The sequence below is a fragment of the Gnatocerus cornutus genome, unplaced genomic scaffold (assembly GCF_029298725.1).
Source record: "Gnatocerus cornutus isolate USDA-ARS CGAHR unplaced genomic scaffold, icGnaCorn1.1 ctg00000023.1, whole genome shotgun sequence".
NCBI lineage: Eukaryota > Metazoa > Arthropoda > Insecta > Coleoptera > Tenebrionidae > Gnatocerus > Gnatocerus cornutus.
Window position 1 is genome coordinate 2,113,104 of NW_028275375.1, and position 13,867 is coordinate 2,126,970.

Below are 13,867 nucleotides of genomic sequence, written 5' to 3' on the forward strand. Positions count from 1 at the left end.
CGTATCTCGGGTAGTTTTAGTGCTTTAACATTCAAATTTGAAGATATTATTGTCTCTTATACTCTTATTAGTTGTGCCAAATTACAAAATTTTAGATCAAGAAAGAAAAATTTTAGACAATTTAGAAATTTTTAGTTCAAGAACAAACTAAAAATGTCCAAAATTTTATTTTCAAACTTGGATCTAGGTAATTTTAATGCTAAAACATTTTAATTTGGAGGTATTATTGCTCTTTCTACTCTTATTAGTTGTGCCAAATTGCAAAATTTTAGAACAAATAAAAAAATGTTCAAAATTTTATTTTTAAACTTGTAACTCGGTTAGCTTTTATTCTACATTAAACATTCTACATTAAATCTAAACATTAAAGTTTGGCAGTTTTATTATTTCTAAGAATTTTATCAACTGTACTAATTTGCAAAAATTTGGAACAAAACACATTTTTGGAGCTTTTATTGTTTTTTATATTCTTATTAGTTCGGTCAAAATGTAAAATTTTAAAACAGAAAAGAAAAAGTTTAGAAATTTGTACCAAGAATAAACTTGAAATATTAAAAAAAAACAGTTTATTGGCTCTGATAAAATATTGAAAGAGAAATAAAAAATAATTAAAAGAGAATCAAATTTCAATAATCTCGTTGTCAACACAGCTCACATCGCATGACTTTTATTTTTACACAACAAATTATCAAATCATATTATAAAGAGATTATCACAAATGCGATACTTGACCATAAATGTTATCAAAACGCACGGCAGGAAACGATAAAAACCACTTCAGCACAATTCTAGAAACACTCAAATTTCTATAAAAAATTTATTTCGATTTCTCGAACTGAATCATCACAATCAAAAACGTACAAACATTAGCCAACATCTCCAAAAGAGTCGCATTTCCCACATAAAAAAAATCCGCGGCACTAAACCTCGGCAGGTTTGCAACAAGCGATTTCGTAAAGTCCTGCATTTGGTGGTTCTGATTTCCTCCTGCTAGAACTCTCAGATCAAATGAGAGAAAGACGATTTTCTCCGCTTCTTTCTCCACGGAACTGCACAGAATTACCAACATAGCGATGGTGACCTAAAAATCAGAAAATATAGAAAGGATAATGGAGAGAATTGACATTACGAAGCTCCAAGAGAGGTACGAAAAGTTCAAGAGAATCACTGAGAGGCGTTCGGTGGACTCTTTGGAGGCGAAAATCGCGTAGTGGATGTAGTTTATCATCGCCACCGTGGTGTGGGTGAGGATGAGGAAGAAGACCCAGCCGAAGAGTTGGTTGAAGGTGTTGACGGTCTTCTTCAAGACAAACATTGCGTTTTGGGTTTGGATCACCAGACTTCTTGGAAAAGTGAAAGTTTTGTTCTCTTCGACGTACAACTGGAGGTACGATTTTAGCCCTTTGTACCGTAAAAGCAACATGTTTGTTAAAACACACAATAAGAAAACGTAGAAGAATTTAAGAAAGATCTCAAAATGAGAGAACAAGTCGTCTCTGAAGTAGTCAACTCCGTCGATTTCCGACCAAACTGTTATTTCATATGTTGAGACTCCCAAGTGAAGTACCGTCGCGAGACAAAATCCCAAGTAAAATGGGACTTTACTGGTACGTTTCTGGACCAAACCTTCAGTTGATTTGAGATTCTTCATGAGTTCTCTCCACTCGTCTTCTTTGCAAAGAGTCAATACAATGACGATGTACATGTTCAAGCAGTACAATAAAAACTCTTCTAGGAGAGAAACAACGATTTTGATGTGGATGTACTCTTGATAAAAGTCCTTGTAGATTAAAGTGACAATTGCAGCAGTGGTTATCAAAAACGAAACACTCAAAATGTAAGATTTGCTGTTGAGGAACCACTTTTTGTCCCCCATGACAACTGGAGGAGTAACGGCTAAAAAGGTGCCGATTTTAAAAAGCAGTGTGAGGAGTTTTGAATTCATTCAACCGACAGGGTAGGACTGGGGGTTGAACTATGCGAAGTCGACACGCAAGATGGTAAAGTTTGATAAATTGGTAGGATTTTTTAGTTCAAAAGTTCAATTTTTTTTCTGTGGCAGTTATATGTATTGCAGGACGCGCTGATTGGATGTTTTATACTGATATAAACTTACGTTATTATGGCTCATTTAACGCAAAATTTTGCGAAAATTGTAAGTCAACAATAACAGAAGTTTATAGTAGAGTGAATCAATCAAATTTAGAGTTTTTGGAAAATCTAAAAACAAATTCTTAAGTAAAAAATTGTGAAAAAAACGATGGAAAAAACCGCATTTTAATATCTGTAATAGTTTCTGAGATATCGAGCACGAATTGTTTCGATCGTTCAAAAATTTGGCCCTCTGGCAACAACCCAAAAATTCAAACGCCCATAACTCAGTTTCTTGTTGACAAAAATCAAATATTCTTGCGGCTTTGGATTCAGCGTGATATTTTGCATTAAACGAGCTTAAATAGGTTGAGTTTGCTTACTGAATAAACAAGGCATTGGCCAAAAACTGTTTTGAAAACGTCATTTTAGGGTGATTTTCAAGCACTGTTTTCAAGGTGAAAACGACGTTTAATATCTTTGTGTTTACATCAGTCGAAAGAGGAGCTTAAAATCTATCAACTGGCCAAATTTGGAATCGATCGGACTAATAGTTTACAAGGTATAGCCAAAAATAAAAAAATTGAAAAATTTTCATCGTTTGAGTCGGATTTTTTTTTCGTGAAAAATTGACTATTTAATTTTGGGCTTTTGAAAAGTTTTTCTGACGTAAAATAAGCCGAGAAAAACGATGGCGCAAACCGCATCTCATTGTCTCTAATAGTTTCCGAGATATTTAACTTTAAAAATTAGGGAAAATTAGGAAAAATAAAAATCCACTATCTGAATCTTTGATTGGCCTTAACTCGGTTATTAGTTGTCGGATCTGGATTTCAATCCTGGATTTGGAATCTGCGTAAAATTCTGCGCACACCGATGTATAATATCTCAAGTTTACTACAAAAAAGAAACGAGATATCGATATCAGAAATTTGCCATAATTATAGTCATGAATTTTTGCGAAAATTTGCAAATTTGGCTGTAGAAAAATCAAAAAACTATTTCTTACGTAAAAAATTGCGAGAAAAACGATGGCACAAACCGCATCTTAATATCTGAAATAGTTTCCGAGATATTGAGCTCAAATTGTTTCGAACCTTCAAAAATTTGGCCCTCTGGCGACAACTCAAAAATTCAACCGCCAATAACTCAGTTATTTGTTGACGGAAATTTAAATTTTTTTATGTTTTTGGATGCAGCGTGACTTTCTGCGTAAAATGAGACCCAAATTTGTTGAGTTTGCTTAATAAATAAACGAGGCATTGGCCAAAAACTGTTTTGAAAACGTCATTTTAGGGTGATTTTCAATCAATGTTTTCAACATGAAAACGACGTTTAATAGGTTTGAATTATACATCAGTCGAAAGAGGAGCTCGAAATCTATCTACTGCCTAAATTTGAGATCGATCGGTCAAATAGTTTACAAGCTTTGGCCAAAAATAAAAAAAATTAAAAAATTTTATCGTTTGAGTCGAAATTTTTTTTCGTGAAAAATTGACTATTGAATTTTGGCCTTTTGAGAAGTTTTTCTAACGTAAAATGAGCCGAGAAAAACGATGGCGCAAACCGCACCCCAATATTTCTAATAGTTGCCGAGATATTTAACTTTAAAAATTTGGAAAAATTAGGAAAAATGAAAATCCACTATCTGAAACTTTGATCGGCCTTAACTCAGTTATTAGTTGTCGGATCTGGATTTCAATCTCAGATTTGGAATCTGCGGAAAATGCTGCGCACATCAATGTAGAATATCTCAAGTTTACTCTAAAAATTAAGCGAAATATCGATATCAGAAATTTGGCATAGTTTTAGTCATGAATTTTTGTGAAAAACTGCAACTTTCGACTGTAGAAAAATCAAAAAACTATTTCTTATGTAAAAAATCGCGAGAAAAACGATGGCACAAACCGCATCTCAATATCAGTTATAGTTTCCGAGATATCGAACACGAATTGTTTTGAACCTTCAAAAATTTGGCCCTCTGGCGACAACCCAAAAATTCAAACGGCCATAACTTAGTTATGTATTGACGGAAATTTAAAAATTCTCATGTTTTTGGATTCAGCGTGACATTCTGCGTAAAATGAGACCCAATTTTCTTGAGTTTGCTTAATAAATAAACGAGGCATTGACCAAAAACTGTTTTGAAAATGTCATTTTAGGGTGATTTTCAATCAATGTTTTCAACATGAAAACGACGTTTAATAGGTTTGAATTATACATCAGTCGAAAGAGGAGCTTGAAATCTATCTACAGGCCAAATTTGAGATCGATCGGACAAATAGTTTACAAGCTATGGCCAAAAATAAAAAAAATGAAAATATTTTATCGTTTGAGTCGAATTTTTTTTCGTGAAAAATTGACTATTAAATTTTGGGCTTTTGAGAAGTTTTTCTAACGTAAAATGAGCCGAGAAAAACGATAGCGCAAACCGCATCTCAATATCTCTAATAGTTTCAGAAATATTTAAGTTTAAAAATTAGGAAAAATTAGGAAAAATAAAAATCCACTATCTGAAACTTTGATCGGCCATAACTCAGTTATTAGTTGTCGGATCTGGATTTCAATCCCAGATTTGGAATCTGCGGGAAATTCTGCGTTCACTGATGTATAATAACTCAAGTTTACTCCAAAAAATAAACGAGATATTGACATCAGAAATTCGGCCAAGGTTTAGTCATAAATTTTCGCGAAAAACTGCAACTCGATTTTTGGAAAATCTAAAAACTATTTTTTCTAAAAAATTTTTTTTATTCGTTCTACTTTTGAAGATATCGGACAATGAAAATTTCGAAACCAAAAATTTTTTCCGAAACTTCAAACGGGCCAAAATCAGTTGTTTGTTGCCGACGTCGATTTTGCGCCCGAATTTAAAATCAGCGCAAAATTCTGCGTAAAATGAGCCCCAATATCGCAAGTTTCTTAAAAAATTAACGATAAATCGACTAAAAAATTCCAGTCAAAAAATTTTTCGATCATATCTACATTTTGTCCAACTATTTTAGTTATAGTAACTGATAAATAATTGTTTTTCTCGACCAGCTAAACGATCGAAAGACAATTAAAACAACCAACAATTCAGATATAAATCTAAAAGTGGTCCAAATAATCATAATCTTGACGCCTAGATTAGAAGAACGAGATTACTTTTAAGACAACTCACACTTTTTTATAGAAGTGTCTAAATAAACTGGTAGCCTCAGTCTGATTGTTATCATTGTTATCAAAGCGGTGATCAAAACGTTGACATTTTAATCAGGACTAATCACAGATATAAATTTGTTGTATTCTCTCAATCCTCATTGAGATCCACCACGTTTATTGATGCTGTTTGATATGTAATGCAATGAGTGTTCAACGCCCAACTTCCCCACAGTCGGGGCTCAGCTACCACTCTTCAAGTTCCAGAGCCTCAAAAGCAGGTTCTTCTTTTAGTTACCGAAGAACCGTAAAAGCCGAAGCGCGAAAAAACGGTAAGTTGCAATTCTCACTTTACAATGTTTTAACGTATTGAATTTTGAAGATAAGTTTGGAAGTCTTCTCCACGAAGCCGCTTTCAAAGGACAAACCCAAAAAATCAGTTCTTTGATTCATTCCGGACACGACATTAACGTGGTGACAAGTGATGGCAAAACTCCTCTTTATTTAGCGTCGCGCAATAATCACACCGAAACCGTCAAATATCTCATTCAAAACGGAGCCAACACATCTCTTGGTAACAGCAGCGGCTGGACACCTCTTCACATCGCGTGTGTTCAAGGGCACCCAAAAGTCGTCGAAATCCTTCTCACCCACGGCCACGACGTCCAAGTCTTGGACCGCAACGAGTGGTCACCGCTCCACGTGGCGGCGTACAAAGGTCAATTGGACATAGTGAAGATGTTAGTGACTGCAGGTGCGCATCTGGAAGTGTTGGACAGTGATAGTTGGACTCCTCTTCACCGAGCTTGTGAGAGTGGTAAAGACAAAGTCGTTAACTACCTTGTTAAAGTTGGTGCGGCCAAAGAGTCGATAACACCCGAAGGTCTCTCAACTCTTCACATCTCGTCCCTCAATGGACGCCTCGCCGTCACCGACTTGCTGATTAAGCTGGGGCTGGATGTTAACCTCGCGGAGATCCAAGGATGGACACCTCTTCACATGGCGTGTGAGAGTGGTCACAACAAAATCATCCAAAGTCTTGTTGGGGCACAAGCAGATGTTAACGCCAAAGAGGCGGAGAACTGGACACCTCTTCACTTGGTGTGCCAAAACGGACACTACCAAATGACGCAGAGTTTAATCGACGCCGGCGCCGACGTCAACGCTGCTGAAAGCACCGGGTCAACACCTCTTCACATCGCCTCCAGTAAATGTCTGTTGAAAGTGGTAACACTGCTGTTAAAATCCGGCAGCAACCCCAATTCTCTCAACTCGATCTACGAAACCCCTCTTCACATAGCTGCCGAAAAAGGCCACAAAGCCATCGTGAAGACGCTCGTGGAAAACGACGCCGACGTCAACATCGTCCCCCAGCACAGTTTAGCGCCTCTTTACTTAGCCGCTCGGAACGGTTACCACCAAATCGTGAGCTTCTTATTGTCGGTGGACGCCAACCCCAACGTGCGCGTGAAGAACGGGTGGACTCCTCTCTTCATTGCGTGCAGCAACGGCCACCTCAAAGTCGTGGAACTTCTTCTGAAGAAGCACCCAGTGGTCACCATCGCCGACACTAAAGGCTTCTCTCCTCTCCACGTCGCGGCTCTTTATGGCCGCTCGCAAATCATCGAGTTGCTTCTTCGCAACGGCGCCAACGTCAACGTCATCGATCCCGATAACATCACTCCAATTTACCTAGCGTGTCAAAACGGCCACGAGGAAGCTGTCCAGGTTCTAATCAAGCACCGCGTCGATCTTAACATTGCGGATAAACTCGAGACGACGCCGTTGATCGTCGCGGCGCAGAAAGGGTACAGTAACATCGTCAAGGTGTTGATTAACTCGGGGGTTTACGTTAAGCACAGGAATAAGATGGGAATGACTGCGTTTTACGCCGCTTGTAAATTCGGGAGTTGCGAAATCGCAATGATGTTGTTGGACAACGGTGCGGATATGGAGGTTGGGATGAACAACCAGTGGAAACCTCTTCATACGGCGTGTGCGAGAGGACACGAAGACATTGTTAAGCTTTTGGTTGATCGAGGTGTTAATATTTACTGTTTGACGAAGAAGAATGAGAGCGCGATGGATTTGGCGAGGGTGAATGGACACGTGAAGATTGTCGAATTTCTGGCGGATAAACAACAACAGAAGGAGGAGCAACCAATAAATAGTTTTTTTTGTTCATGTTTTAATTAGCTTTAATAAAGTCAGTTTTTTCATTTTGTGTTCTTTTTTATCAGATCTGAAGAATTTTCTCGTTCACGGCTTGGTACACCAAACACTTTTAGTCCGTCAATAATTCAGTTATTTGGAATTTGCGGAAAATTCTGCTTACACTGATTTATAATAACTCAAGTTTACTCCAAAAAAATAAGCGAAATTTCGATATTAGAAATTTGGCATAGTTTTAATAATTAATTTTCGCGAAAAATTGCAATTTTCGACTTTTGTAAAATCTAAAAACTATTTCTAATGTAAAAAATCGCGAGAAAAACGATGGCGCAAACCTCATTTCAATATCTGAAATAGTTTCCGAGATATCAAGCACGAATTGATTTGAACATTCAAAAATTTGGGCCTCTGGCAACAACCCAAAAATTCAAACGGCCATAACTCGGTTATTTGTTGACGAAAATTAAAAAATTATTATGTTTTTGGATTCAGCGTGACATTCTGCGTAAAATGAGACCAAAATTTGTTGAGTTTGCTTAAAAAATAAACGAGGCATTGGCCAAAAACTGTTTTGAAAACGTCATTTTAGGGTGATTTTTAATCAATGTTTTCAAAATAAAAAACGACGTTTAATAGCTTTGAATCATACATCAGTCGAAAGAGGAGCTCGAAATCTATCTACTGCCCAAATTTAAGATCGATCGGACAAATAGTTTACAAGCTATGGTCAAAAATAACAAAAATGAAAAATTTTCATCGTTTGAGTCGGATTTTTTTTTCGCGAAAAATCGACTATCGAATTTTGGGCTTTTGAGAACATTTTCTAACGTAAAATGAGCCGAAAAAAAGAATGGCAAAAACCGCATCTCAATATCTCAAATAGTTTCTGAGATATTTAACTTTCAAAATTACGAAAAATAAGATAAATTGAAAATCAACTTTCCGCAACTTTAATCGGCCATACCTCAGTTATTTGTTGTCGGATCTGAATTTAAATTTCAGATTTGGAATCTGCGTAAAATTCTGCGTACACTGATGTAAAATAACTTAAGTCTACTCTAAAAAATAAGCGAGATATCGATATCAGAAGTTTGGCCATAGTTTTAGTCATGAATTTTTGCGAAAATGTTCAAATTTCGTTTGTGGAAAAATCAAAGAACTGTTTCTTGTGTAAAATTTTGTGAGAAAAACGATGGCGCAAACCGCATCTTAATATCTGAAATAGTTTCTGAGATATCGAGCATGAATTGTTTCGAACCTTCGAAAATTTGGCCCTCTGGCAAAAACCCAAAATTTCAAAGGGCCATAACTCGGTTATTTGTTGACAAATATTAAAAAACTATCATGTTTTTGGATTCAGCGTGAAATTCTGCGTAAAATGAGACCCAAAATTTGTGAGTTTGCTTAATAAATAAACGAGGTATCGGCTAAAAACTGTTTTGAAAACATCATTTTAGGGTGATTTTCAATTAATGTTTTCAAAATGAAAATGACGTTTAATAGCATTTAATTATACATCAGTCGAAAGAGGAGCTCAAAATCTATCTACTGGCCAAATTTGAGATCTACAGGACAAATAGTTTACGAGTTATGGCCAAAAATGAAAAAAAATGAAGAATTTTCATCGTTTGAGTCGTAATTTTTTTTCGCGAAAAATCGACTATCGAATTTTGGGCTTTTAAGCACTTTTTCTAACGTAAAATGAGCCGAGAAAAACGATGGCGCAAACCGCATCTCAATATCTCTAATAGTTTCTGAGATATTTAACTTCAAAAATTGAGAAAAATGAGAAAAAATGAAAATCAACTTTTCAAAACTTTGATCGGCCATAACTCGGTTATTTGTTGTCGGATCTGAATTTAAATTCCAGATTTGAAATCTGCGTAAAATTGTGCGTACACTGATGTATAATAACTCAAGTTTACTCTAAAAAATAAGCGAGATATCGATATGAGAAGTTTGGCCATAGTTTTAGTCATGAATTTTTGCGAAAATTTGCAACTTTCGACTATTGGAAAATCTAAAAACTATTTCTTATGTAAAAAAATCGCGAGAAAAACAATGGCGCAAACCGCATCTCAATATCTGAAATAGTTTCCGAAATATCGAGCACGAAGTGTTTTGAACCTTCAAAAATTTGGCCCTCTGGCGACAACCCAAAATTACAAACGGCCATAACTCGGTTATTTATTGACAAATGTTAAAAGAATATTATGTTTTTGAATTCAGCGTAAAATTCTACGTAAAATGAGACCTAAATTTGTTGAGTTTGCTTAATAAATAAACGAGTTATTGGCAAAAAACTGTTTTGAAAACATCATTTTAGGGTGATTTTCAATCAATGTTTTCAAAATGAAAAAGAGGTTTAATAGCATTGAATTATACATCGGTTGAAAGAGGAGCTCAAAATCTATCTAGGGGCCAAATTTGAGATCTATCAGACAAATAGTTTACGAGGTATGGTCAAAAATAAAAAAAATGAAAAATTTTCATCGTTCGAGTCGGAATTTTTTTTCGCGAAAAATCGACTATCAAATTTTGGGCTTTTGAGAACATTTTCTAACGTAAAATGAGCCGAGAAAAACAATGGCGCAAACCGCATCTCAATATCTCAAATAGTTTCCGAGATATTTAACTTTAAAAATGACGAAAAATGAGAAAAAATTAAAATCAACTTTCCGAAATTTTGATCGAAAATAACTCAGTTATTTGTTGGCGGATCTGAATTTAAATCTCAGATTTGGAATCTGCGTAAAATTCTGCATACACTGATGTATAATAACTTAAGTTTACTCCAAAAAATAAGCGAAATATCGATATTAGAAGTTTGGCATAGTTTTAGTCATGAATTTTCGCAAAAAATTGCAACTTTCGACTTTTGTAAAATCCCAAAATTATTTCTTATGTAGAAAGTCGCGAAAAAGACGATGGCGCAAACCGCATCTCAATATCTGCAATAGTTTCCGAGATATTTCTCTAAAAACTAGGAAAAAATTAGGAAAAATGAAAATCAAATATCCGGAACTTTAATCGACCATAACTCAATTAGTTCTTCACGTACGAGAAAAACTTGGACAGTTTTGCATTCTGCGTGAAATTCTAAGTACAATGAGCTATGATAACGGCAGTTTGCTCCAAAAATAAGCCAGAAATCGACCTTAGAACCTCTATTGTAAATTCAAAATTCAAAGCGATTTTGAGGGGGACCCGCACATCTTGAGCTCGTTGTTGGCGCTTCCCAGCACTGATCCGATAATTAAGTCCCCACCTGCCAACAACCTCAGTTTTACGTCACAGATCCACACACTATGACATTCCAATTGTTGTAAGTGCAGTTGTGCATCGTGTTTTACAATGATAATCGGCTTCAGTTTCGATGTAGATACCGCTCTCTTTTGGGGACTAACTCTCGTAGTGATACTCTTAATTTTTTACATAACTTTCGATCTCCACTACTTTCTGACCAAAGTCTTCATCGTGCTGTGGTGCAAAATTCGTCGAAAACGCGTCGGAATTGACGAAACCACCACGTATTATGGTGAGTTTTGCAGTACCACAAAGATGGATTTTTTAGGATTTTTTTTGAGGCGTTTGCACAACCAACGACTTGGACATCTACTTCCAACATATGAACAATGCTAGGTACGTAAGGGAGCTGGATTTTGCCAGGTTTCACTTCTACAAGAGAACTGGAATTTACGATTTTATCCTCGAAGCAAATGGCGCGGCTTTGCAAACGGCTTGTCATATTCGGTATCGCAAAACCATCCCTCTGTTCACACCTTACAAGATCACAACGAGGGTGAGTTTTCAGTATCAATAAATCACTTGAAATTTAAACAATGGAGACATCAAATTTCAATCAACCAACCACCTACGCGTAATTTTACGCTCCACGCGACTTATTTACCATGGTAATAACTTTAATTGCTTTTCGGATTTCAGGTAATTTACTGGGACAAGAAACACATTTATTTGGAGCATCAATTTATCCAGTTCAGTGATGGGTTTATAACTACAGTGATTTTATGTAAACAGGCAATTTTGGAGGTGGATACTATCAAAATGATGAATGTACTGTCGGAGAATCAAAGTGAGACGTATCGACCAGAACCGCCACCGGAGCTTGAGGACTGGATACATCTGAATAAAAAGTCGAGCGCGAGATTGCGGAATTCGAATCTAGGATCCTAGTGTTATGTGTAGTAAAGAGTTAAAGGTACAAAGGTGGTTTTATTGGGGCATTGTGATGGTAGGAAGTGGGCAAGAGACGAGGCGGTGGGACGATTTGAAAGGTCTTTGGTGTGGGATAGTGGGATTGATGCCCCATTTTCTAATTATTTCTTTATTTGAAACTAAGAACATTTTCTAAAATTAGAAAGAATATAAACAGAACTAAACTCTCTAAAGGGAATCTGAGAAGAATTCAAAAAAAAAAATACAAAAAATTTAAAAAGCATTCATCAGGTTTAAATTTAAAATAAAATAAAATTTAGTTACTCTAAAATTTTGAAATTTAGCACATTGAATAAACAAGTCTAAAATAGTAAAATCTTAAAATTTTGCTGCAGTAGGACTAAAACTCGCAAAGTTGCAAAATTAAATAAAAAATTATCAAAATTTTTGCTTCGTTCAAAGAAATTTATTGAATCAATTCTTGGTGTTGACAAAAATTATCAAAAATACAATTTAGTCACAACACCAAATTTCGTCAAAAAATGCCGACGCGCGTTTCGATAGCAATGCAAGAAGCGATGATTAAACTTTTGGTGTGTCTTAAAAAAAAAATGAAAAATTTCTGTTTCTTTGTGTAAATTTTTAGAATTTATCACACTCAATAAACAAATGGCAATTAAAAAAACCTTCAAATTTCATCGTTTTAGGATTAAAACAGCCAAAGTAACAAAATTTAAAAGAATTTAGTGGAACGTTTAAGTCTGTTTCAAAATAAAAATTTCTAAAAAATTGTGCTTCTTGCTCTAAAATTTTTAAATTTAGCACAGTTCATGATCAAGTCAAAAGTAGTAAAACCTCCAAATTTTATCATTTTGAGAATAAAACAGCCAAACTTACGACATTTAATAGAAATTGGTGAAGCTTTTTGGTCAATTTCAGCGTGAAAATTTCTAAAAACTGTGTTTTTTGCTCTAAAATTTTAATTTTGCTGTCAATAATCAAGTCAAAATTAGTAAAACCTCCAAATTTCATCGTTTTGGAACTAAAATAGCCAAACTTACGAAATTTAACAGAAATTGGTAGAACTTTTTGACCAGTTTCAAAATGAAAATTTCTTAAAAAACTGTTTCTTGCTCTAAAACTTTGAAATTTAGCACACTTAATAATCAGATCAAAATTAGTAAAAACCTTCTAATTTCATCGTTTTGGGATTAAAACAGTCAAAGTTACGAAATTTAATAGAAATTGGTAGAACTTTTTGGTCAATTTGAAAATAAAAATTTCTAAAAAATTGTGTTTCTAGCTCTAAAATTTTGATATTTAGCACACTTAATAATCAAGTCAAAATTAGTGAAACCTCCAAATTTCATCGTCTTGGGATTAAAACAGCGAAAGATACGAAATTTAGTTGAAATTGGTGCAACTATTCAACTCATTTCAAAATAAAAATGTCTAAAAACTGTATTTGTTGATCTAAAATTTTGAAATTTAGCACAGTTATTAAACAAGCCTTAATTAGTACAACCTTTAAATTTCATCGTTTTGGAATTAAAACAGCAAAAGTTACGAAATTTAATAGAAATTTGTGAAACTTTTTAGCTCATTTCAAAATAAAAATTTCCAAAAATTGTGTTTCTTGCTATAAAATTTTGAAACTTAGCACAGTTAAATAATCAAGTCAAATTTAGTAAAACCTCCAAATTTCATCGTTTTGAGATTAAAACAGCCAAAGTTACGAAATTTTATAAAAATTGATGAAGCTTTTTAGCCCATTTCCAAATTAAAATTTTTACGAACTGTGGTTTTCGCTCTAAATTTTTGAAATTTAGTTTAGTTAACAAGTCGACGTTAGTTAAGCCTCCAAATTTTAACGTTTTGGGATTAAAACAGCCAAAGTTACGAAATTTAATAGAAATTGGTGCAATTTTTTGACCCATTTCAAAATAAAAATTTCTGAAAATAGTGTTTCTAGCTCTAAAATTTTGAAACTCGGCACAGTTAATAAGCAAGTCAAAAGTAGTAAAGCAACCAAATTTTATTGTTGTAGGACTAGAACTCTAAAAGTTACGGAATTTAAAAGAATGTGGTACAAATTTTTGGTTTATCTTCAAGTCTTCAAACTCCAAAGAGAATAATTAGAGAAATGGTCCGAAGAGAAGGTAAAGAACCTAAAAAGAAAGTTTTAGGAGATTTACACTATTTAATTTTCCCAAAAACCCAAAATCAAAATTAGTTAGTAACTTTCACCGCTTAACATTGGCAATTCTCAACCCCAACTCCCCTCTTC

General features: G+C 34.8%; 3 protein-coding genes across 3 annotated transcripts; 2 read left to right on the forward strand and 1 right to left on the reverse strand.

The window, feature by feature from the left end:
- Positions 1–1,007: 1,007 nt before the first annotated feature.
- On the reverse strand, positions 1,008–3,326 carry LOC148166336 (uncharacterized). The gene has a single exon (XM_088048970.1). The coding sequence runs from the start codon at positions 1,943–1,945 to the stop codon at positions 1,082–1,084; it is 864 nt and encodes a 287-aa protein (XP_087905096.1). The 5' UTR covers positions 1,946–3,326; the 3' UTR covers positions 1,008–1,081.
- A 2,082-nt stretch (positions 3,327–5,408) lies between these two features.
- Positions 5,409–7,474, forward strand: LOC148166337 (uncharacterized). The gene is made up of 2 exons (XM_088048651.1): positions 5,409–5,564; positions 5,615–7,474. Exons 1-2 carry the CDS (start codon positions 5,438–5,440, stop codon positions 7,426–7,428), a joined length of 1,941 nt encoding a protein of 646 aa, XP_087904777.1. The 5' UTR covers positions 5,409–5,437; the 3' UTR covers positions 7,429–7,474.
- Positions 7,475–10,359: 2,885 nt separating this feature from the next.
- LOC148166338 (protein THEM6-like) lies at positions 10,360–11,699 on the forward strand. Its single transcript, XM_088048656.1, has 3 exons — positions 10,360–10,942; positions 10,992–11,206; positions 11,350–11,699. Exons 1-3 carry the CDS (start codon positions 10,759–10,761, stop codon positions 11,596–11,598), a joined length of 648 nt encoding a protein of 215 aa, XP_087904782.1. The 5' UTR covers positions 10,360–10,758; the 3' UTR covers positions 11,599–11,699.
- Positions 11,700–13,867: the final 2,168 nt, after the last annotated feature.

Coding starts and splice junctions, on each gene's coding strand:
- LOC148166338 (XM_088048656.1), top strand. CDS start 10,759: ATGATAATCGGCTTCAGTTTCGATGTAGATACCGCTCTCTTTTGGGGA. Junction 10,943..10,991: donor CGAAACCACCACGTATTATG/GTGAGTTTTGCA, acceptor ATTTTTTTTGAG/GCGTTTGCACAACCAACGAC. Junction 11,207..11,349: donor CTTACAAGATCACAACGAGG/GTGAGTTTTCAG, acceptor TTCGGATTTCAG/GTAATTTACTGGGACAAGAA.
- LOC148166337 (XM_088048651.1), top strand. CDS start 5,438: ATGAGTGTTCAACGCCCAACTTCCCCACAGTCGGGGCTCAGCTACCAC. Junction 5,565..5,614: donor AGCCGAAGCGCGAAAAAACG/GTAAGTTGCAAT, acceptor TGAATTTTGAAG/ATAAGTTTGGAAGTCTTCTC.
- LOC148166336 (XM_088048970.1), bottom strand. CDS start 1,945: ATGAATTCAAAACTCCTCACACTGCTTTTTAAAATCGGCACCTTTTTA.